At 61.0% G+C, this 22018-nt stretch overlaps 3 protein-coding genes across 5 annotated transcripts; 1 reads left to right on the top strand and 2 right to left on the bottom strand.

Moving 5' to 3' along the window:
- Positions 1–2528: 2528 nt before the first annotated feature.
- On the bottom strand, positions 2529–11160 carry MAP2K2 (mitogen-activated protein kinase kinase 2). The gene is made up of 11 exons (XM_005531633.3): positions 11031–11160; positions 9702–9912; positions 8244–8390; positions 7680–7757; positions 7269–7320; positions 7057–7181; positions 6000–6213; positions 5257–5321; positions 4497–4558; positions 3898–3943; positions 2529–3159 (listed from the first exon to the last, which is right to left on the bottom strand). The coding sequence occupies exons 1-11, from the start codon at positions 11114–11116 to the stop codon at positions 3049–3051; spliced, it is 1197 nt and encodes a 398-aa protein (XP_005531690.1). The 5' UTR covers positions 11117–11160; the 3' UTR covers positions 2529–3048.
- Positions 11161–12694: 1534 nt separating this feature from the next.
- Positions 12695–16792, top strand: CREB3L3 (cAMP responsive element binding protein 3 like 3). Of its 2 annotated transcripts, none has more exons than XM_005531632.3 (10): positions 12695–12819; positions 13549–13673; positions 13777–14032; positions 14394–14509; positions 14728–14859; positions 14939–15045; positions 15153–15221; positions 15304–15388; positions 15605–15701; positions 15822–16792. In XM_005531632.3, the coding sequence occupies exons 2-10, from the start codon at positions 13551–13553 to the stop codon at positions 16157–16159; spliced, it is 1323 nt and encodes a 440-aa protein (XP_005531689.1). In that variant the 5' UTR covers positions 12695–12819; positions 13549–13550; the 3' UTR covers positions 16160–16792. The 2 variants fall into 2 exon arrangements, with proteins under 2 accessions (XP_005531689.1, XP_087923732.1); XM_088067606.1 differs by having other exon boundaries at positions 15832–16142.
- A 140-nt stretch (positions 16793–16932) lies between these two features.
- Positions 16933–21857, bottom strand: SIRT6 (sirtuin 6). Of its 2 annotated transcripts, none has more exons than XM_088067607.1 (8): positions 21784–21857; positions 20554–20683; positions 20141–20323; positions 18762–18821; positions 18556–18651; positions 18256–18336; positions 18046–18169; positions 16933–17348 (listed from the first exon to the last, which is right to left on the bottom strand). In XM_088067607.1, the coding sequence occupies exons 1-8, from the start codon at positions 21845–21847 to the stop codon at positions 17040–17042; spliced, it is 1047 nt and encodes a 348-aa protein (XP_087923733.1). In that variant the 5' UTR covers positions 21848–21857; the 3' UTR covers positions 16933–17039. The 2 variants fall into 2 exon arrangements, with proteins under 2 accessions (XP_087923733.1, XP_087923734.1); XM_088067608.1 differs by having other exon boundaries at positions 20156–20323.
- Between the last annotated feature and the right edge of the window lie 161 nt (positions 21858–22018).

Raw genomic sequence — 22018 nt, 5'->3', positions numbered from 1 at the left:
GGTTTTGAATTAATTAAAGGAAGAGAAAGCGAGAAAAGCAAAGCTTTGATCAACACCCCCCCCCCCCCGCCCCGGGCTCGGGGGGTCTCGTTCCACGCTCGGCTCCCTGGGATTTCTCCTTTCCCAACTCTTTTTTTTCCCTTAAATAACCTCGGCTCAGCTCCTCGCCCACCCCTCACCCTCCCCCTGCCCCCCGGGGGGGTTTAGGGAGGTTTTAGGGGGGTTTTGGGTCATTAACCCCACTGAGCAGGTGGGGAAACTGAGGCACGGGGGATTGGGGGGGTCCCTGAGCCCCCAAACAGAGGCGGGGGGGAGGTTCAGGAGGTTTTGGGGTGGGGTTTAGGGCGGGGGGGCTGCACCCCCGGGCCCGTCCCTGCCGTGCCCCAGCAGCCCCAGCTCCTGACTGCTTTCGCTTTCCCCCGGCGGGCCCGGGGCGCGCCCCCCAAAATATTCACCCCCAGAGTCCCCCCCCAACACTGAGACCCCCCCCGAAATCAGCTGGAGAAACCCCCCGGTGAGGCTGGGGGGGGGAGGACCCCAACCCCCCCCCCGTTGTGCCCTACAAAGTGACCAGGGGTTGGGGGATCCCCTTCTCCAGCCTGGCTGGGCACCCCCCGTTCCTCCCTGCACCCCCAAAATCCTGCTGTGGCACAAGGGCCACGGTCACCCCCACCCTGGGGACCCCCCGGGACCCCCCCCAATTCCCAGCTGGCAGCACCAGAAGCTGGCACAGCTCCCAGGGGAGCAGGGAGCCCATCCCGGGCTCTGAAGGGCACCCCAAAACACCAGGAAAAAACGAACCGGGACCCCCCAAAGCGGCACCACGGGAGCCTGGAGCCAGGGACCACGGAATGGGAACCCCCCAAAATGTCCCAGAAGGAGCCTGGAATTCGGGATGGCACCACAGAACCTCCAAAAGTGCCACTGCAGGAGCCTGGAATTCGGGATGGCACCGTGCTGGCGTCACCCCCCGAGCCCCTGCATCGTTCACAGCACAAAAACTGCAAAATATTTCCCTATTTTGAGCCAGATTTGGATTTTTCCAGCTTCGCCCGGCTCCTGCTCACCCCAAATATTGAACACCCCTAAATATTTTTCACCCCCCAAAATATTTTCCGACTGGATTTAGGTCCTTGGATTCCACATCCATCCCGTTCCGGGGCTGCCTCGTGCCGGGATAATTCCGGTGTCTCCCGCTTCCACTGGAGGCAGCTGCTGGACAGCGTGGCCAGCACATCCCTGGGAGAGCCACGGGCACATCCCAGAGCTCCCGGAGGCAGCGCTCCCGGCCGGAATTCCGGCTCCAAAGGGATTGAAGGGGCACAACCGAGGAGAGAAACTGCCTGGAAATGTAAAGTGCCGTTTATTTATTATTTTTTTTTTTCCCCCCCACCCCCACCCATGATGAAAATATCGAGTTTAAAATAAAAAAATTAATTGCACCACCAAACTGCTCCATCCACGCTCTCCTCCTCCTCCTCCTCCTCCTCCTCCTCCTCTCCTTTTCCTCCTCTTCCTCCTCCAAAACCCAGCACCAAAATCTATGGAAAATAGCCCGAAACTTGAGGAACCTTCCCTGCTTCCCACATAAAATAAGAAGCAAAATCCATCCCAATGAGCACCCCACGGCTCCAGGGTGGCTTGGCCGGGCGTGAGCTGAGCCAGCAAGCACAGACCCCTCAAATCTGGGGTGTTCCCCCCAAAATGGGGGTGTTCCCCCCCAAAAAACTGGGGTGTCACCCCCTTTGGGGACGTGTTTGCCCTGTGGCTTGGCCCCAGGCAGGGCAGTGCCTTTGTCCTGTGCTGGAAAACAGGAAAGGAAAAGGGATGAGGGATTTGGGGTTAGCCAGCCCTGGCAGTTAATTCTGGGGGTTGCCATGGTGGGAGCCAGGGCAGGCAGGGGGATGGCAGCTGCCAGCCTGACTGGGGGAAAAACAGCCAAAAAAAAAGGAAAACACCAAAAAATTCCCACCAAACTTCCCAAATCCTCACTCAGGGGGGCTCAGGGGCTGCCAAGCCCAGGCAGGGGTAGGAGGGGAATGATTCACCCCAAAATCCCCGTGGTGGGAAGGGAGGGGGTCGCAGCCTGGGGGGCTGCAGGGTCCAGGATGGGACAATCCAGGGACAGCGTGGGCTCGGCATGAGGCGGCTCAGGGGGGCTCCAGCAGGGAATCCTGGAGCTCTGCCACGTCCACAATGGCTGAGGCCACCCCTGGGATGGGCTGGAGGCAGCCAGAGGGGGAAATCGGCAGCCTGGAGGGTTCCCTGCGCCCCCGATGGATCAGGAGAGGGATCCCGATCCCGCCGGGAACTGCCGGGCTCTGCCCCAGCCTCTCCAGGGAAGGAAAATCCACTCTCCCGTCACCTGGACACGGAAAAGCAGGAGCCATCCCCATCCCATCCCATCCCATCCCATCCCATCCCATCCCATCCCATCCCATCCCATCCCATCCCATCCCATCCCATCCCATCCCATCCCCATCCCCATCCCAATCCCGTCCCTGAACATCCAGCGTGGGACAAGGCCAGGCTTTAAAAGATTCGTTTAAAAAGCAGCCCAGGCAAAGCTGCTCTGCCCCGGCCGTGTCCCCGGGCAGCGCTTCTCCACTCCTGATCCCACTGATTCTCCATCCCAGAGGGAAAACCCGGCAGCAGGTGAAGCATCAGCTGCCCATCCCTCATCCCCCACACCTCGCACCCCCCGTTACCTTCTTGTTTAACCCGAGTGAACGCATCCCAAAAAAAACCCGAAAAACAAACAACAAACCGAAAAAAACCCCAACGAAACCCAAAATAAAGAAAAATCAACATAAGCAGCACCACAGTTCCCAAATGTCAGGAGCTCCAGAGCTGGAGCAGAGGCCTGGAACATCCCCATATCCGAAGGGACCGACCCCGCCGGGCATTCCCGAGGATGGAGACGCTGCCAGGGCCCGGCGCTTTGGGGCCGGAGCTTTGGCGCTGGGGCTGGGAGGAGGAGGAGGGAGGGGCAGTTCTGGGAGGAGGGAGGACGGGGAGCGGTGGCAGAGGCAGCAGTGCCAGCCGGGCTCACATGGCAGCTCGGGTGGGAGTGCTGGGCTGGTTCAGCCGCAGCGTCCGGCACAGCCAGCCCGCAAAATCCACCTCCTCCACCTCGGAGCGCTTGATGAACGTGTGGCTCTGCAAGCACAGGGAAAACACGGTCAGCAGCAGCCCCCAGGAGCATCCCACGTCCCAAAAAGCCAGCCCTGCGCTCTGGGATATGCCCTGGAGAGGAGGGAAGATCCTGGCGCAGGGAGAGAGGATTTGGGGAAAACATTTGCTCCTTGCAGCCCTCCCACCATTGCAGGAATTCCTTCCTACTATCCCATCCATCCCTGCCCTGTGGCACTGGAGCCATTCCCTGTCCCTCCATCCCCAGTCCCTCTCCAGCTCTCCTGGAGCCTCCCCAAGCCCTGAAGGGGCTCTGAGCTCTCCCTGGATCCTTCTCCTCTCCAGCTGAGCCCCCCCAGCTCTCCCAGCCTGGCTCCAGAGGGGCTCCAGCCCTGGAGCAGCTCCAGAGCCTCCTCTGGACTGGCTCCAGCAGCTCCAGCTCCTCCTGATGTTGGAGCAGAGCTGGAGGCAGCTCTGCAGGTGGGGCCTCACCTGAACAGGGCAGGATCCCCTCCTTTCCCTGCTGCCCAGGGCTCAGCTGATCTCTGGGATGAGAGCACAGCTCGGATCCAGCCCTCAGCTGAGGAGCCAGGCTTGTCCCAGCAGAGCCTGGACTGGCTCCAGCCGAGATCCATCACTGGATCAAGGGGTCCATCCCTCCCCCCTGCCCCCATCTGCCTCACCCTGGGAATTCCCAGCCTTTGGAGGGATGGGGTGGCAGCTGGTGCCACCCCAGTGCAGGAGAAAAATCCCCTCCCCACTCACCATCAGCATCTTCAGATCTGCTCGTTCTGCTGGGTTTTTAATTAAGCTGAAACGAGAAGGGGAGCGAAGCCGACGTGAGATTCCTTGTGGGAACGTGGGGATCAGGCTGGAGAAGCTCCAGCTTCACCCAAAGCCCCCCAGGATCCCGGGAGAGGCCCCAGCGCTGCCAGCTCAGCTCCCAGGGAGAGCTGCAGGATCCATCTCCTGCACACTGCGGGGACAAACTGTGCCCTGCAGATGGAGAAAAGGCACCGAGGCTTGGCAGGAATTGGGCATTTCTGTAATATCCAATCTCTGCTTTACTGGGAGCTCTGGCAGCACCTTCAGGTGTCCCCGTGCCCACGGGGTGACTCAGCCCCGGGATCTGCTCCACCGTCCCCCCCTCGCCAGGCTCAGATTTAGGAGGAGCTGGGATCCTGCTCTGCAGCCCCACAAATAAACTGCTTTCATCCCAAGCCTTCCCGAGGCAGGAGCTCCCAGCACCAGGTGGGATCAGGCAGGGAGAGAGAGAGATCAGGCAGAACACAGAGGGTGCAGCTGCAGAGCTGTCAGGGAGCACGTCCAGGCCTCCACCTTCAGCCCCGAGATGAAATCCTCACCATTTATTTACAAACTCCTGGAAATCTTGCGTGAAGACTCCACTTGGCAGCTTGGGAGGCGGCTGTGGAGAGAGGAAAAGGGGTTCCTGCACCTCTGCTGTGTTACTGTGCCAAAAACCAGCGTGAGGGAGCTGTGCTCTACGGCCACTCTCATCCTCCTCATCCTCGCTGCTTTTCCAGCCAGGAAAATCCTTCCCTGCCATTCCTTGCCCTGCTGCTCCAGCTCGCTCTGCACCTGGGGGACCCCACACTGAGCCCCAGGCAAAGCTGGGAAATCACCAAGCATCCCAATCCTAAACCCAGCCTCAGAAATCCCAGCTCTGGCCATGCCTGTGGCTGGTGAAACAATCCCAAAAAGAGAATTTTCCATCACCCTGGAAAGGGGAGCTGCCCTTTCCACTTGCAAGTTGGGTAGGACAAGGGGGATGGCCTTAAGCTGGAGGAGGGAAGGTTTGGATGGGATTTTGGGAAGAAATTCCTCCCTGTGAGGCTGGGGAGGCCCTGGAATGGATTTCCCAGAGCAGCTGTGGCTGCCCCTGGATCCCTGGAAGTGCCCAAGGCCAGGCTGGAGCCCCGGGGACAGGTCCCTGCCCATGGCAGGGGTGGCACTGGATGAGCTTTAAGATCCTTCCAGCCCAAACCATCCTGGGATTCCCTGACTGAGCAAACATTCCCGATCCCACCCTGACTCGGCAGAGCAGGCACATCCCTGCGGAACCTCCGGGAATCCTGGCAGAGCCCTGGGAAAACCAACACCCACCTCGTTAACGATGTAATCCAGCAGCTCAAAGATGGCCATGGCAGGCCTGGTGTCCATCCCGTGGCCTGGGGGGTGACACAAACCACACAAACGGTGCTGAGAGGCTGCTCAGGGCTCAGTTTGGGGTGAAAAACACGACTTTGGGGACAGTTCTGCTGGGAGAGGCTGAGGCAACTCCCAGGGAAATTGAGTCATGGTTCAAGAGAAATCGAGTTCATTCCCAAATTGGATTTCCTTCGCCAGACCTCCAGTCCAGATTTATTTCCCAGCTTGGAATGTTTGGACAGCACCAGACCATCTACTCTGGCTGGCTGGCAGCGCTTCCAGAGCCTTCTGCTCCCAAGGAAACGGCTCCAGCAGAGGCTCCCTGGAATCCTGGTGCTGGTTGGTGCTTCCTTGAGAGCTCCCAGCAAAGCTCTTCCCAAAAAGAGCCGGACAGGAAGGTGCTGGCAAAGCCAGAGGAGCTGTGACAGTGTCCCTCAAACCGCCCTGTCCACGGGAGCCCCGTTCCAGTCGTGCCCCTTGGCGGGACACGGGAGGCTCGAAGGAGCCCTTGGACTCTCCAGCAGATCCCAAATCCACGCTGAGGGCGCCCTCCCCGCGCTCCCACCGGGACTCCACAAACCTGTGGCGGATTTCCCTGCAAACATTCCCAGCACAGGCTCGTGCGGAGCGGCTCCCCCACCCCAACCCCGCTCGTCCCCCATGGAAGCGTTGCTGCCGATGCACACCACAGCCCCTACCACTGACGGGGCGTCCTGGGGGCCTGGCCCGCGGCGAGATGCTGGGGGACTCTCCCTCCGCCCCGTCCACCACAGGACGGCCAAAAATTGCTTCCAGTTCCTTGGAGTCTGGCGGGGGGATTGGGTACCTTCCGATCGACAGCTCCACTAGGGACAGCCCCATGCTCCAGATGTCCGACTGCACCGAGTAGTGCGTGCCCTGCAGGCGCTCGGGCTGCGGGGAGAGCACACGGAGGCACTGGGAATGGGATAATGGCACTGGGAATGGGATAACGGCACTGGGAATGGGATAACGGCACTGGGAATGGGATAACGGCACTGGGAATGGGATAACGGCACTGGGAATGGGATAACGGCACTGGGAATGGGGACATGGCACTGGGAATGGGATAACGGCACTGGGAATGGGATAACGGCACTGGGAATGGGATAATGGCACTGGGAATGGGATAACGGCACTGGGAATGGGATAACGGCACTGGGAATGGGATAATGGCACTGGGAATGGGAATGGGGATAACGGCACTGGGAATGGGAATGGGGATAACGGCACTCCCAGGCACTTGTGTTTGGGAGTCTGGAACACCCAGCAGGAATATCTATTTCCCTGTGTGCTGAAATCTAAGGAACTCAGCTTATCCATAGAAATGTTTTTTCCTGCTCACTCCTGTTAACACCCAAGAGGAATCAGAGGAGCAGAAAATCCACTCGAGGTTATGGCCATTAAAAGAAAAAATTAGAAATAAATCAATCCATGCAAGTCATCCCCACTGGCAGCTCTGAGGGAGCTTGGAGCCAGGGCCTGGGAGCAGAGGGGACAGGACTTTTAAATAGCCCCTGTCTAACTATAACTGCACTGGAATAACCATTCCCAAAATACAGGAGCAGCTCAGACCTCAGGATCCCTCCCTGGGAGGGTGGGGAAAGCCCTGGCACAGGTTCCCAGAGAAGCTGCCCCTGGAGTGTCCAAGGCCAGGTTGGACACCGGGGCTTGGAGCAGCCTGGGACAGTGGGACAAACCCAAATCACCCAAAAACCCCGCCTGGAAGGAACTTACAGACATGTAGGACCGAGTTCCCACAAAGGAGTTGGCCATGGAGTCAATGAGCTGCCCGCTGACCCCGAAATCACAGAGCTTAATCTCCCCTCGGGAATTCACCAGGATGTTGGAGGGTTTCACATCTGGGAAGGGAGAGAGAGGGGAGTGTGAAGGTGGCTCTGGGTGACACCTGGCACCCCAGGCTGGGGTTTCCAGGGCCCTGCTCTCACCTCTGTGCATGATTTGGTGCTTCTCCCGCAGATAGGCCAGGCCCCGCAGAACCTGGGAGGAATCCAAAGGCTGGCTGAGAGCAGAGCTGAGCGAAGAGCTTTGCCCTCAGCTCAAGGAGAGCTGCCCTGTGGTGTCCACATCCCTCAGGGATTTGCAATTTGTCCCAAATTCCATCACAGATTTTGGGTGAACCACCCAATAAAGCTTCTCCCAAACCTCCTGGAGGTGAAGCCAACATTATCCAGAGGGGCTGGAGGTGGGGAAAAGGGTTGGGAATATTTCCCCTCTGCTCTGGCCTCTCGGCCCAGGAAAGTGCAGGACTGGGAAACACAAAAAGCTTCCCAGGGCAGCCCAGGCTTTATTCCCAATCCCAAACCCCCGCTGGAAGCCTGAGCAGCCCCATCACTCACCGCTATACTGACTTTGCCCAGGATTTCCTCAGGAATTCTTTTGGCTTCTTTCAACACTTGATCCAAAGAGCCTCCATCCTGAAATAAATGGGAATGACCAACACAGCAATTCCCAGCAGGAAACCAAAGCAGCTGGATGTACAGGGGAGCAGGTGGGTGAACAGCATTGGGCACACTCCTTTTCCAGCCAAAAGAAAAAGGGAGATCTGGTGATCTGAGCTCAAGTTTATCACTGAAAACTGTTTTTTTAACAGCTCTGCTTCTTGCTGTTGTTTCCTCCCATCAGTGAAAATGCCACGATGATTTGGAGGAGAAATAACATCGTTCTCCACCAGAAACAACAGAATATGTTCACTGAGCCTCACAGCAGGCTCTGCAGAGCAGTGGCTTGGCAACATTTCCGTTTGGCCAAGCCCCAAACCTCTGCTTCCGCTTCCCAAAAGTCGCTGTCTCCCTCATTCCGAGGCCTGAGCGGGAATGTGTGGCTCCCACCAGGAGCAGAGCGGCCAGAGCAGGGAGCTGGCAGGGAGAGGGGACTTGGGAGGCTGCAGGGAGGGCCCTCACCATGTGCTCCATGCAGATGGAGATCTCCCCGTCGCTGTAGAAGGCTCCGTAAAAGCCCACGATGTAGGGGGAGTTGCACTCGTGCAGCACCTGCAGCTCCCGGATGATCTGGTTCCTGATGGCTGGTTTGATTTCCAGATGGATCAGCTGCCAAGAGAGAGCATGGGCAAGGTGTGAGTCCTGCAGCGAGAGAGAGCTGAGGGGGAAGGAACATCGTCTGGGGATCTTTGGGAAAAACGAGATCCTCAAGAGAGGCACAGCCTTGCAGCAGAATCTTTGCCATTGGCACACTAATATAAAGTGCCAGGACACAGGGAATGGCTTCCCACTGGCAAAGGGCAGGGTGAGCTGGGATATTGGGAATAAACCCTGGGAGGGGATGAGAGACCCTGGCACAGGGTGCTCAGAGCAGCTGTGGCTGCCCCTGGATCCCTGGAAGTGTCCCAGGCCAGGCTGGACGGGGTTTGGAGCAGCCTGGGATGGTGGAAGGTGTCCCTGCCATGGCTGGGGTGGCACTGGGTGGGATTTGAGGCCTCTCCAACCCCATCCATTCCATGCTGAGGGCAGAGCTCTGTGCTGCCTCAGCCACGGAAGGCGCCGGGATTGCACCGGACACGGGTGGAAAGACGAGTCAGAAGTTTGATCTCAGCCCCTCTGAGTCAGCAGCCAGGAACATTTTCACAAGCTCTGGAGGTGGTGTAAGAAGGTGCTCCGAGATCAAGGAAACCACAGAAGAGGAAAAGCCCCTGTGAGGGCTCTGCACAAGAACGAGCAGCGGCTTCTGGGGCTCCACGTGGGGTCAGAGCAGAGTGGGGAGGGGAACACCCTGCGCTGGTGAAAGCTGGCCCTGCCATGGAACTGCATGAGCTGTAAGGCCCCTTCCAAGCCAAACCATTCCACAATTCCATGGATCCCAAGAGCAGGAGGGAAGAGAGACTCTGGAGGAGGCAGAGCAGTGGTTGTGCTGCTCCTGCCAAGCACAGCCTCTCCCAGCAGGCAGATGAAGCAGCTCCTGATTTTCTACTCCATGGCACCACAGTAGATGTTCCCAATGAAGCCAAGCCTGAGAGGAACCTCTGTCCCTGCTTGGAATGACCTTGGGCTGTGTTAAATGGGACTGAGGGATGTGTGTGCCAAACCCATCCTTCCCACTGCCACTTCCAGCCCTCCTCAGCCACAACCTGCAATCCTCTGGAGATCCAATTCCAGTCCTGTCATCCATCAGAACTGGGAAGAAAATGAACTCCTGTATTCCAGAGCCCAGGGATCTGTCACTGGGAGTGCAGCCTCTCCCAAAGGAGCCAGCTCCATGTAGAACCCATCTGGGAGCAGCCAGGACTCTGCTCCTGACCCAGGTGAGGTGGTGAAGGTGCAAATGCAGAGAATCCAACCAAATCCAGCCCTCCCAGAGCCAGGGAGAGCCCCAGATGCTCCCCAGCATTCCCAGTCCCTCGTTACCTTCCGTGCCATAATGAGCCCTGAGGGTTTGTGCTGCACTTTGGTGACCACCCCGCCATTGCCAGCGCCCAGCTCCGAGATCCTCTCAAAGTCATCGTCCTTCAGCTCCCCCACTTTGGCTTTCTGAGTCAGGAAAGCTTCCAGGCGCTTCTTCTGCTGCTCATCCAGCTCCAGCTCCTCCAGCTTCTTCTGCAGGTCCACCAGGTTAGCCCTGGACAGGGGAGGAGGAGGTGGGAGATGCTCAGCACCAGGGAAAGGAGGGGTTTGTTTTCAGGAAAGTGGAGGGAAATGATGGAAAAGCATCCCCTGCCATGTCCCGAGGCCCTGACCACGGGATCAGCTGGACAGGAAGGCTGGGAGAAGTCCCTGCCCAGCACGCACAGCCCCTCTGGAGAGGAGCTCTGGAGCAGTCAGGTGTTTTGGGAGAGCCAAGGAACAGGAAAAATCCTATGGCCCTTAAAGAGGCAGCACCAGACGCCGCTCCCTGTCCCGGGGAGCCGAGCTTGGCTTCGGCTGTGTAACATGAGAAGGGCTTTCCATGGGGTCCAGCAGCTCCGTTACATCCCCCACCCCAAATCCTGAGCACAAAGGGGGTCTGTGCTCCCCCAGCACCTGCTGCCGAGCCCCCACCGCCTGTGCCAGCCCCAGCTGCTCCGTCCCAGTTGCTGCCACCCCCTTGTCCCCCCTCACCCACACCCAGGGGGAGGTGTGGGGAGAGTCTCACCCCATCCCTTCCACCCGGCACCGCCACGTATCCCCCTCCACCAGCACCTCCCACCCCACACATCCCACCTGCCGAGCCCCCTCTGCTGCCCCAGGGCCCCCCCAGACCCCCGGTCCCCATCCCAGCTCCAGCCCGGCTCTCCAGGCCCGTTTCCCTCCCTCCCTGCGCCCCCCGGCCTCAGCTACCCCTGCAAACCGGGGGGTCAGAGCAGCCTCCCCCTGCCCATCCCATCCCCATCCCAACCTCACCCTCCTGCCCGCCTCTGCCTCCCTGACCCCTTTCCTGCCCCACACACCCGGACCGGGCCCATCCAGCCCCCCAGGCCTGTCCAGACCCCCGGAGCTGTCCCGATTCCCCCAGGTCCCCCCCTCAGCTCTTCCCAGGCCTCCCCAAACCTGTCCCGGCTCCTCCAGGCCTTCCCTGGCCCTTCCCACGCCCCGTGCCCGCCGTGCCCCGACTCCCCCAGGCCCGGTGCCCGCTCTGTCCCGGCCTCCCCGGTCTGCCCAGGCCCGGTGTCCCCCCGAGGCCCGGTGTCCCCCCCGGGCCCCGCGTCCCCCCCAGGCCCAGCCCCGCTGCCGGGGCGGTCCCGGCCGGGCCTGACTCACTCTGCGGAGCCGTCGGGGCTGGGCCCCTCGGCGGCGCTGGGGGCGATGTTGAGGGCGGGCAGCACCGGCTTCCTCTTGGCCGGCATGGCCGGGCGGGGCCGCGCCTGCGGGGCCGGGGGGGCGCGGCCGGGCGCGGGGGCGCGCGGGGGCGGGGCCGGGGCGGGGCCAGCGCGGGCCAATCGGGGGCGGGGCCGGGCCTGGGGGCGGGGACGGGGCCGGTACCGGGGAGGGGGCCGGAACCGGGGCGGGGTCCAAGGGCGGGGCCACGGTCAGGACTATGGAGGCGGGACCGGGAGCTCCGTGGGGCGGGACCGGGAGCTCCGTGGGGCGGGACCGGGAGCTCCGTGGGGCGGGACCGGAGGCTCCGTGGGGCGGGACCGGAGGCTCCGTGGGGCGGGAGCAGAACGCCCGGGGGCGGGGCCTCATACAGGCACAAGGGGCGGGGCCCGGGAAGACCGAGTGGCGGGGCGGAGTCTCGCGAGATCTCACTGAGGGGGAGAAGGCGGTGGGCCTGTGGCGGAGGTGCCCCCCGAGGGGCAGGGGCTGTGTGGATGGAGCGTTAATTAAATTATCACTAATTAGTGACGCACAAACGGGCAGCAGTCCTCCAGCCGCAGTCTGCTCTGTTCATCTGCTCATCTGTTCCGTGCCTGATCCCATGCCCGAGACCCCCGAGGCTCATCATGAGGGGCCCCGAGCGGCCCCGGGTGGCGGCACCGGGAGGGCGCCCTTTGCCCGGTCCCGGCGGGGCCATAAAGCAGGGAGCAGCCGCCGTCTGCTCGGGCAGAGGCCGTGGGGCGGCCGATAAGGGGCCGTGGCCTTGTCCCCGCGCCACGCCTGGGGCACACGGAGCCTTAGTCAGCGGTGTCCCCTCCCTGTGCCCGGGATCCCGAGGATCCGGGAGTCCCGGCACCTGCTGGGGTGGGATTCGCTGGGGGGTGCTGCTGTTGTGCTGCCGCCCCTCACTGCAGGGGATGAGGCTTTGGCACAGCCACACCCCGTGTGCGGCCCGAGACAGCCGTGAGGGACTCGTGAATAACCCCAGGACGGTGTGGGTTGGGATGGATTTTAAACACATCCCATTCCATGGCAGGGACAGCTTCCACTGTGCCAGGGCGCTCTGAACCCCGTCCAGCCCGGCCTTGGGCACTGCCAGGGATCCAGGGGCGGCCGCAGCTGCTCTGGGCACCCTGTGCCAGGGCCTCACCTCCCTCACAGGGAACAATTCCTTCCCTCCATCCATCCCTGCCCTCTGGCAGTGGGAAGCCATTCCCTGTGTCCTGTCCTTGCATCCCTCAATGGTCTCTCTCCAGGGAGAGCCACGGGCCACCAAGGCTTTTTTGGATAAGCCATCAGTGGTAGAGTCCAAGCCAACGTCCCCGGATATCGCCCTCAGTGCACATCGAATGTGATTAATGCCAAGATGTCTGAAAAAAGGGAAACTGTCCCCAAAAGTGGGTGAAGGTTCATGGACAATTATAGCACCTGGACTTCGCCCGGCAGCCCCGGCCCCTCCTGCCCCGCTTGGCAGAGGAGCACAAAAACATTTGGCTAATGAGTTATGGGTCCAGCCCCGGGGCGGCCCTGCCATCACACCCTGACAGCCCCAATCAGGGCTGGGACATTTTGCAATCTGGGATATTATTTCTGTGCAGTTGGAGTTTAAACTTTGCCACTTGAGTCAGGAGGAGGAAGAGGAGGAGGAGGAGGGTGAAGGCCAGGCTTGTCCCCTGCACTCCTGTGTGTGCTCAGAGAGGGTTGAGAGGACAATCCACGGCATCTCACTCAGGTATGTCCTGACTGCCACCGCTCAGCGAGATCCCATGGGGACATCAGTATTCACTGAGAGGACTGAGGGTGAAGGACAGGGTGCAATAAAGCCCCGTGTCCACCTTGGCCAAATGTCAAGTAATGACAGCTGTCCCCAGCTGGCTGGGAGGACATTTGAGTGGGTTGGTTGGGTGGTGGGTTGGTTGGTCAGTCAGTCAGAGATGACTGCTCAGTCTGTTGGTCAGTGGGCTGGTTGTTGGGTCAGTCCATCCATTGGTCACTTGGCCAGCAGGCTGACCATTTGGTGTGTCTCCTGATCAGTTCATTGACTGACAGTTGGTCAGTGGGTCAGCTGGGATGCCAGTTGGCTGATTGGCCACTTGGGCTACTGGTCAGCTGGCCCAGTGGCTGTCTCTGAGTCCGGAGTCTCAATCAGTGCCCAGGGTAGCAGTGAGGGACTGAGTCCCTTCCCTGGGGTGGCCAGTGGCCGCAGTCCTTTCCCCTCCACTTGCCACCCAAAATGATTAACCAGCTCTTCCAGCACAGTCACCTCCAGGAGGGAACCCCTGGCTGGGCTGCTCTGGGTGGAAAACTGGAGGATTTGGGAATTTCAGCTGCTGGAAAGAGAGGGGACACTGCCACACCTGGAGCCCCCGCATCCTGTCCCACACCTGTAGGGCTTTTCCAGGGGGTGGCTATGGGGGGAACGGCGGGGCCTGGGCTGGACAATGACCCTGTCACCCCGCAGCCATGGCCTCCAGTGTGGGCAGCCTCGAGAACCTGGACCTGCTGGATCTCCTCTTCGACTGCCAGGACTGGATCCTGCGTGGGGTGGAGCTGGGGACACCGCCGGGAGCCTGGCCCCAGGACAGGGTGAGCCCCGAGCCCGGCCCGGCCCGGCCCTGCTGGGTCCCAGCCCGGGGATGCCACACACCAGGGAATGGCTGCTCCCGGTGACGGTGCCGTGTCCCCACAGTGTGCTCCGGACAGCAAGGACCTCCTGAGCTCCATCCTGGGCTCCGGGGACTCGGTGTCAGACTCGCCCAGCTGGTCCCCGGCCACCAGTGACAGCGGGGTGTCCGAGGACCCCCCCTCTGACCAGCACGACAGTCCCCCCCGGGGCTGTGACAGGGGTCCCCGAGAGGTCCTGTACCCCTACACCGACCCCTGCCAGGCCCAGCCCCCCCCGGCGGGCTCTGGGGTCCTGCACCCCGAGGTCTCCATCGACCTGGGTGAGCCACACTGGCAAGGGACCAGGCTGGGGACACTGGGGAGCTGAGAGCGGTGGAGGAGGTGGGGGGTTGTGAGGAAATTAAGGGAGCTGGGGGAAACTGGAAAGAACTGGGAGGTCTGGTGGGCTGGGGAGGAGATAGGGAGAGTGTGGAGAGCTTGGGAACTGGGGTGAGCTGGGCAGACTGGTGTTGGGGGGCTAGGGCAGGACCAAAGGGACAGTTTGGGGGTTCGGGGGGACAGAGTCAGGGGCAGCAAGTCACCCTGGTTCTGGGGCCATGACAGGGGGAGGGTCCTGAAGGGGGGACACTGGGGACATTGGGGACACAGCACTGCTGACAGCCCCGCTCTGCCCTCACCCAGACATGTGGCACCCTGGGTTCTTCCTGGAGGAGAGCCAGGACGTGCCCGTGGTCCCCCCTCCTGCATCCTGTGCCCTCACCGTCAAGGACCTGCTGCTCTCGGGCAGCTCTGACAACGTGAGTCCCTGTCCCTGTGTCCCCAATGCTCCCTGTCCCCAGCCTTGTCCCTTCCTGGACCCTCATCATCCCCATTCCCAATCCTATCCCTCCCCATCCCCACACTTGTTCCCTTTCCCTTCCTGGTCCTTGTCTATGACCCCTGTCCCTTCCTGGCCCAAGGCACCTTCACCATGGTCCCAGGGACCCAGAGGTGTCACCACTCCATGTTCCCACAGCAGCCACAGGCTCCTGGCTCCCTGCTCCAGCCGAGCCAGGGCCCCTTCCAGGAGCTGGTGCTGACGGAGGATGAGAAGAAGCTGCTGGTGAAGGAGGGGGTGACCCTGCCCAAGCAGCTGCCCCTCACCAAGGTGGGTGCAGGACACCTGGGAAGGGTGTGGAGTGAGGGTCCCAGGCCTGCTGGCCCTGACCCCGCCGTGTCTCCCCCAGTACGAGGAGCGGGTGCTGAAGAAGATCCGGAGGAAGATCCGGAACAAGCAGTCGGCTCAGGAGAGCCGCAAGAAGAAGAAGGAATACATTGATGGGCTGGAGAGCAGGTACAGAGCCCAGCCCCTCCCCTGGGCACGGTGACACACCGACCCCCGGGGTGGCACCCTGGCCACTGCTCCTTGCCAGCCCTCCCATCCCGCTCTCCCTGCCCCAGGATGTCGGCATGCACGGCCCAGAACCAGGAGCTGCAGAGGAAAGTCCTGCACCTGGAGAAGCAGAACTCGTAGGTGTTCCCAGGGTGGGATGGGGACAAGGTGAACTGGGAAGTGTTGCGATGGGGGCTCATGGGCTCTCCCTGCTCCCAGATCCCTCCTGGAGCAGCTGAAGAAGCTCCAGGCCATGGTGGTTCAGTCGAGCAACAAGGCAGCACAGACAGGAACCTGCCTGGCGGTGAGTGGGGCCTCCACACCTGGGAGCCCTGGAGATGGGCTGGGAGGGATGGATGGATGGATGGATGGATGGATGATGGATGGATGGATGGATGGATGGATGGATAGATGGATGGATGATGGATGGATGGATGGATGGATGGATGGATGGATGGATAGATGGATGGATGGAGTCTCTCTCCCGTGCTGTGCTCAGTGATGTCCCCTCTGTCCCCAGGTCCTGCTGCTCTCCTTCACCCTCATTGTCTTCCCCTCCATCAGCCCCTTCGCCCCCAGCAAGACTGAGGCAAACGGCGACTTCAGACCTGTGCGAGGTGAGGGCTGGGCTGGGCTGGGCTGGGCTGGGCTGTGCCAGGGCTGTGCTGGGCTGTTCTGAGCTGAGCCAGGGCTGGACAGACCCTCAGGGACCAGGCCCTGACCCTCTGGGGACTCAGTTTTCTCCAGGTCCCTGCACAACGCCGCCGCCTCCCGCGTGGTTCACACCCAGCCCCAGGCCGGGGATGAGAAGCTCCCGGAGCCGCTGTGGTCGGAGGAGACGCCCGAGACCCTGCCCGAGGCGTTCCAGGGCACATTCCCGACACCGCCGGACAAAGGCTCCCTCCGGAATGACACGCGGGCATCGGCCCCCGAGGGGCTGAGCCGTGAGGACGGCGACCACGGGGAAGCTGTGGCAGGGGATGGCACCGTGCCACAGCCGGGGCTGCCATCCCTGGCGTGGTCCAAGCCCAGGCACGGCCGGCCCGCGGTGCTGGAGCCGGCGGAGGAGCTTTAGGCAGAGCAGGGAGCACGGGGGTGCTGTGGGGTGCCAGCACCTCATCCCCTACAGGACAAGCCCTCGGGGGAGCCCTCCAGGATCTGCCTCCGGATGCTGGCCCTGCTTGGCTTTGCTTGGATTCTGTGAACTGGGAAGAAGAGACCTGTTCCCACTGGCCTTACTGGGAGGGAAGGGGCTGCTCCTGCCCCCCGGCACAGTGGGAGTTGTGGAAGGGACATGGGGTCAGTCAGGATGGAGCTGAAGAAGCAGAAGGGGCCCTGGTCTGGTTGGCTGCTGATGGTACAACTGGTTGGTTTTGTTCTTGGTTTTGTTTTGGTCTTTGTTTTTGTAATTTTATTTTCATCTCTAAATATAAGATATTTTGGAAAAAATCCACTGGCTGTAGTTTAAGAGGGGGTGATCCACGAGGTTTCAAGGAGCCCTGGGGCAGGGGGACCTCAAGCTGCCAGGAGGGGCCCAAGAGAGCGGGGACACACGGCCATGCCCAACCTGGAGCTTGTGGGGAGTCAGGGCAGCCTCCCACAGCTCCCATCCCTGAGTCCAGCTGGGATCCAGTGCCCTTCCATGACCAAGTGACGTGGAATTAGAGTCACCTTCCACTGTCCCAGGCTGCTCCAAGCCCTGTCCAGCCTGGCCTTGGACATTCCAGGGATCCAGAGGCAGCCACTGCTGCTCTGGGAATTCCATTCCAGGGCCTCACCACCCTCACAGGGAGCAATTTCCCTGTGCAAGGCCCTCTCCAGGCCCATGGGTGCAGCTGCTCCGTGAGCCACAATTCAAGTGCGTTTAATACTGACATAAAAAAAGGGACAATATTTAAGGGTATAAAAAAAAGTTGGTAGGAAAAGCAGCCCAGGTGAGACAGGGACAGTCCAGGTCAGGTGAGGAGAGGCTCCACCTTCATCTTCTTCACCGGCGTCGGCCCCGTGTCCGGGCTGGGACACTCCAGCTTGAGCCCGTCGCGGCGCTCCAGCGGCGCGTTCCCGGGACACGGCGCTCCCGTGCCATTGTGCTGGGACAGCGGCTCCTCCTTCAGCCGCCCCTGCAGCTGCTCGGCCTTGGCCAGCTCGGCGCTCTCCACCACCACCGGCCCCGTCCACTCGGGCACCTCCAGCCCCAGGTGCTTCATCAGCTTGGTCATCACCTCATCCACGTAGCCGTGGATGCGCAGGTCGGCCTGGCGGTCCTGGACAGCGGGGACACGGCTCAGGGGACAGACGGCCCCTCCCAGGGACAGCGAGATGTCCCCGGTGGGCCACTGCCAGTGGGACACGAGGTGACCCCGGGGCTCTGCCGGGGCGTGGGCTGGAGCCTGGGGACAGGGACACAGGCACAGAGCCAGGGACAGAGCGTGACACGCACGAGGGAGCTCTGGTGACACCCCAGGGACCCCCAGCTCTGGGTATTAAAGACTTTGGACACTTGGGCACCAACATCTGAGCAAGAACTGAGCAGGAACCGAGCATGCCCTACACAGACTCCCTGTGTGTGGTCATTCCGTCGGGCTGTAAACCCTGAGAGGACACAGCAGGCTCCAGGCTGAGCTTTTACTCTGCTCCTAAGACTTGCTTGGATAAGGTTGGACAGGGCTTGGAGCAGCCTGGGATGATGGAAGGTGTCCCTGCCCATGGGAGAGGGAACGGGATGAGCTTTAAGGTCCCTTCCAACCCAGCCCTTGCCACTATTCTAATATTTACCTGCAATCTCTGCGTGTTCAGCAGGAGTTGCAGGTTTAAACCCTCCAACCCAGGACTCCCAGCCTGTTTGCCTGCTAAGAGAGGCCACCTGGGAGGGGACAACGTGCAGGGACAAACTCGGGATGGGCCTGGAACAGGGGACAGGAGGGGAAAGGAGCAGTGTGGAGCTGCAGGACGCTCACTCACGTGTTTGGTTGCTTGGAGGTTGACAATGACCAATTTCCCTCCTCTCTTCTTGGTGATCAGCGGGAGGTTCCCGCTGGGTTTGATCTGCAGAGAGGTCCCCAGGGTGACGGAGAGATCGGCTTTCCTGCAGGGAGGAGGAGAAATCCAGAATCAGGGCATGGATGGGTGGGAAGGGACCGTTCCCCTCCTGTGTCAGAAGGGTGTCAGTACCTGCAGGCTTCATCTGCCAGTGTCAGGTCACGGTCGGGCAGGGAATCTTCCCAATCCAGAATAGTGTCTCGTAACTTCCCTCTGGAAAACACACACAGGGACCATGGTTTTCCCTGGAAAAGGCAGGAGCTGCCTCGGCAGAGGGGACAACGACCAGAGCCTGTCCCACCCTTCTTGTCCCCACACTGTGAAGGGACCGAGAGCACCCAGACAGATCTTCCTGCAGCCTGGGCTGCTTCTCCCAAATCCGAGGGGCTGCTGGCTCATCCCCCTGTCCCACATACCAGGAGGGATCCCTACCTGCAGGCCCGCAGCCCCCGGGCCTTGGTGACGCTGCAGAGGCGGCCCGTGGGCTTGAGCCCCATGCTGCCCACGACGGCATCGCGCACGTACTGCCTGCAGAGACACGGAGCTGCTCAGGGCTGGGCTCAGGGAGAGGCTGGAGTGCCCCCCACCACAGCCTGGGATGGAAATCCCAGCCCAGGCCCTCCCCAGGCCTCACGTACTTCCCGCATTTCACGCACTCTTCCACAAACATGTTCCCGTGGAGCTCGGCCAACTTGTCCCTGTGGGAGAAAGGCACAGGTGAGCTGGGAAGGGTGGGGAGCCCTGGGAGAACCCTACCTCCTCCCCAGGAACCTCAAGGGCTTCCCTGCATTCCAGCTCTGCCAAGGGATGGGTTCATCCCCCAACAGCTACTGAGGGAGGGACAGCAGGTCCTGGCCTTTTTTTAATTTCAGTGTTTCCATCTGCAGCACTGATTGCAGCTCCTGATCCACTCAAATCTCTTCTCCTGGGAGCATCCAGATCTTTGCTTTTCCAGCACCCAACATTCCTGTCTGTCCCTGTGCTGTTCCAGCCCTCTGACACCTGTTTTTCCTAAAATTCCCCTCAGGCTCAGAGCAAAAGCCAGAGGAAAACACAGCCATGCTCTCCCTATTTTCCTCAGAGCCCCACGCCGACTGGGAACTTCCTCCAGGCTGTGTGAGACAGGACTGACTTGATTTCCCCCAGTTTGGCCCCAGTTCAGCTTGCTCAAGCACAGGCTTCGTTTGGGATGCAGAGCTGGGCTGAGCTGGAACAGGAGCCAGTGGCTCCGGGCTGTGGAAGCACCATGGAATTCTGTCATCATTCCCTACTGCTCTTCCCATGGTTGTTTAGCTTAAACAGACAAACACGGGGCTGGGAGCAGGACCCAGGACCTGGGGTTTGTAATGTCAGGAAATGCCTGGAGGCAGCTCTGGCTGAAGGTGTTTGTGACAGGCACCTTCTCCTGGTGCTCCTCAGCCACATCCTGACTCATGGAATCACAGAATGGATGGGGTTGGAAAAGGCCTTAAAAGATCAGGCCCCTGCCATGGGCAGGGACACCTCCCATGTCCCAGGCTGCTCCAAGCCCCATTCCACCCCTGGCCCTGCACAGGACACCACAACAATCCCACCTTGTGCCTGAGAGTGTCGTCCAAGGCCTGTCCCTGTCTCCATCCTTGTTTCCAGGGATGGGCCATCCCATTTTTCTCTGGGAAACCTATGCCAGGGCCTCCTTCCCCTCAGCATAAAACACCAGAGGTAGCAGTGTCACACTGGGCATCTTTCAAGCCTGTCCTCGGCAGGGGGAACGAGATGGGCTTTAAGGTCCCTCCCAACCCAAACCATTCTGGGATTCCATGATTCCATAATCCGTTTTTGCACAAACAGCACCTGGAAGAATTTCCAGAGAGCAACAGCCAAGGCTGATTTCATTCCATGACCCTCTGGATCAGAAAGAGAACCTCCCTCCTCTAAAATTCCAGCTGGTTTATCCCCTCCCAGCTTCTACTCCCCGTATCAGACAGGGCAGAGATTCCTTGGGAATCAAACCCTCTGTGTGGGGCTGGGAAAGTACCGTGGGAATCCTGACCGCACGTGCAGGCCGTCCACGTTCTGGCTGACCAGGAATTTCAGGATTCCCACTCTCTGCAGCCCCAGCAGCGCCATGTGAGTCTTGGAGGGCCTGGCGTTCTCGAAGGTGGTGTCGAATTTTGGGGAGAGCCCTTTCTCTTCCATAGTCCAGACACCATTGGGACCTCTGGAAAGAGCAGGAAGGGAGAGCTCAGGCTCCAGGTGCCCCATCCATGGGAGCAGGGCTCACGGATCAGCAGGGTTCTGGGGCAAACACAGCACACGTGGGGATTCTGTGGGAACAGCTGAGGATCCGGGATGGACAGCAGGGATGGGGCAGGTCTGGGTTAAATCAGAGCTTTCCACAAAGGAAGATGGACACGATGGAGGTGCCACCCTGCCAGCCCTGCGACTCACCTGAAGTCAGGGATCCCCGAGGCCGTGCTGATCCCTGCTCCCGTGTGAAACACCACATTGGAGGAGCTCCGGATCAGGTCTGCCAGCTCCTGCACCTTCCGCTCCAGCTCCTCCGGAGGGTCAAAAATCTGGGAAAAGACAAAAACCAGTGTGGCATGGAGAGATGTGGGCATGGATTATATAGGGAATTAATCCTTCCCTGTGAGGGTGGGGAGGCCCTGGAATTCCCAGAGCAGCTGTGGCTGCCCCTGGATCCCTGGAATGCCCAAGGCCAGGCTGGACAGAGCTTGGAGCAGCCTGGGACAGTGGAAGGTGTCCCTGCCATGGCAGGGTGAGACTGGATGATCCCTCAGGTCCCTTCAACCCAAACCATTCTGGGATTTCATGATTCTAGAGCCCCAGTAGGCCACAATTCTTCCTTTTTCATGAAGGATTTTGCATTCTTTAATGACCAAAACATTTAATGGGAGAGACTCTGCGTTGTCTGGAGCGTCTCCACGCAGGGACAGGGCTGGGAACAACCAACACCAACAGGGAATTTGTTGCTCTGACAGGCAGCTGGCCCAGGCTGGGCTCCAGGAGCGACCCGGGGCCACCCCACGTGTGCTCAGCTCCAGCTGTCACCAGCACTGCCACCGGCTCTGGGGACAGGGCAGGGCCGAGGGACAGCGAGGGACGTGGGAACCGTGGAGGTGGGGACACGAGCCGCTGGTTTGGGCACGAGATTTAATTCCTGAGATGCTTCTCCAGCCCATTCTCCTGAGGACAGGGACAAGGACAGGACCGTGTGTGTCCCCTCAGCATCCCCTTGGATCAGGCCAGGTTCCTGAGTGTCCCTGTCGCTCCCCCCAAAGCCCGTTTTAAACTTCCCAGGAACTGCTGGGGCTCAGGGGGCACGGACGGAGCCAAGGGGGGAGAAGGAGAGAGCTGGGGTCATGGAAAGGGCCATGGAGGGGGCACAAGGAGGGAGCTGGAGGTGGGCTGGGGAGGACACGAGGGTGACGAGGGAGCCATGGGGTGCCTGGGGGCAGACACCCGGGGAAGGGGGACAAGGAGGGAGCCGCGGGCTCTGCTGGGGACACACAAAGGGCTCGGTCCCTCCCCGGTGCGGGGCGCAGGCCGCGGTTGCCATGGGAACGCGCCGGGCCGCGGCAGGGCCCGCGGGAGGCCCGGGCGGGCCGAGGCTCCCCGGGGCGGGCGGAGGTTCCCCCGGCGGTGCCGCGCCCCCCGCGGGGAGGCCGCACTTGCCCTTGTCCGAGTACGGGGACAGCCCGGCCGCGTAATTCACCGCCATCGGCGCGGCCGCGGCGCGGCCGGAAGAGCCGGGCGGGGCCGGGGCCGCGGGACACGCCCCGGGGCCGCCGCCGCCATCTTGGAGCCGGGCAAGGCGGGGCTGCCCTCAGCTCGTCCCGGCACCGCCCCGGCACCGGCCGGGAACGGCACTGGCCTGAGTGTGCTGCGAGTG

This window comes from Pseudopodoces humilis, chromosome 28, assembly GCF_049639895.1.
Source record: "Pseudopodoces humilis isolate 2021_Gansu_Grassland_sample_001 chromosome 28, ASM4963989v1, whole genome shotgun sequence".
Taxonomy (NCBI): Eukaryota; Metazoa; Chordata; class Aves; order Passeriformes; family Paridae; genus Pseudopodoces; species Pseudopodoces humilis.
This window is presented reverse-complemented; position numbering and strand designations above follow the sequence as displayed.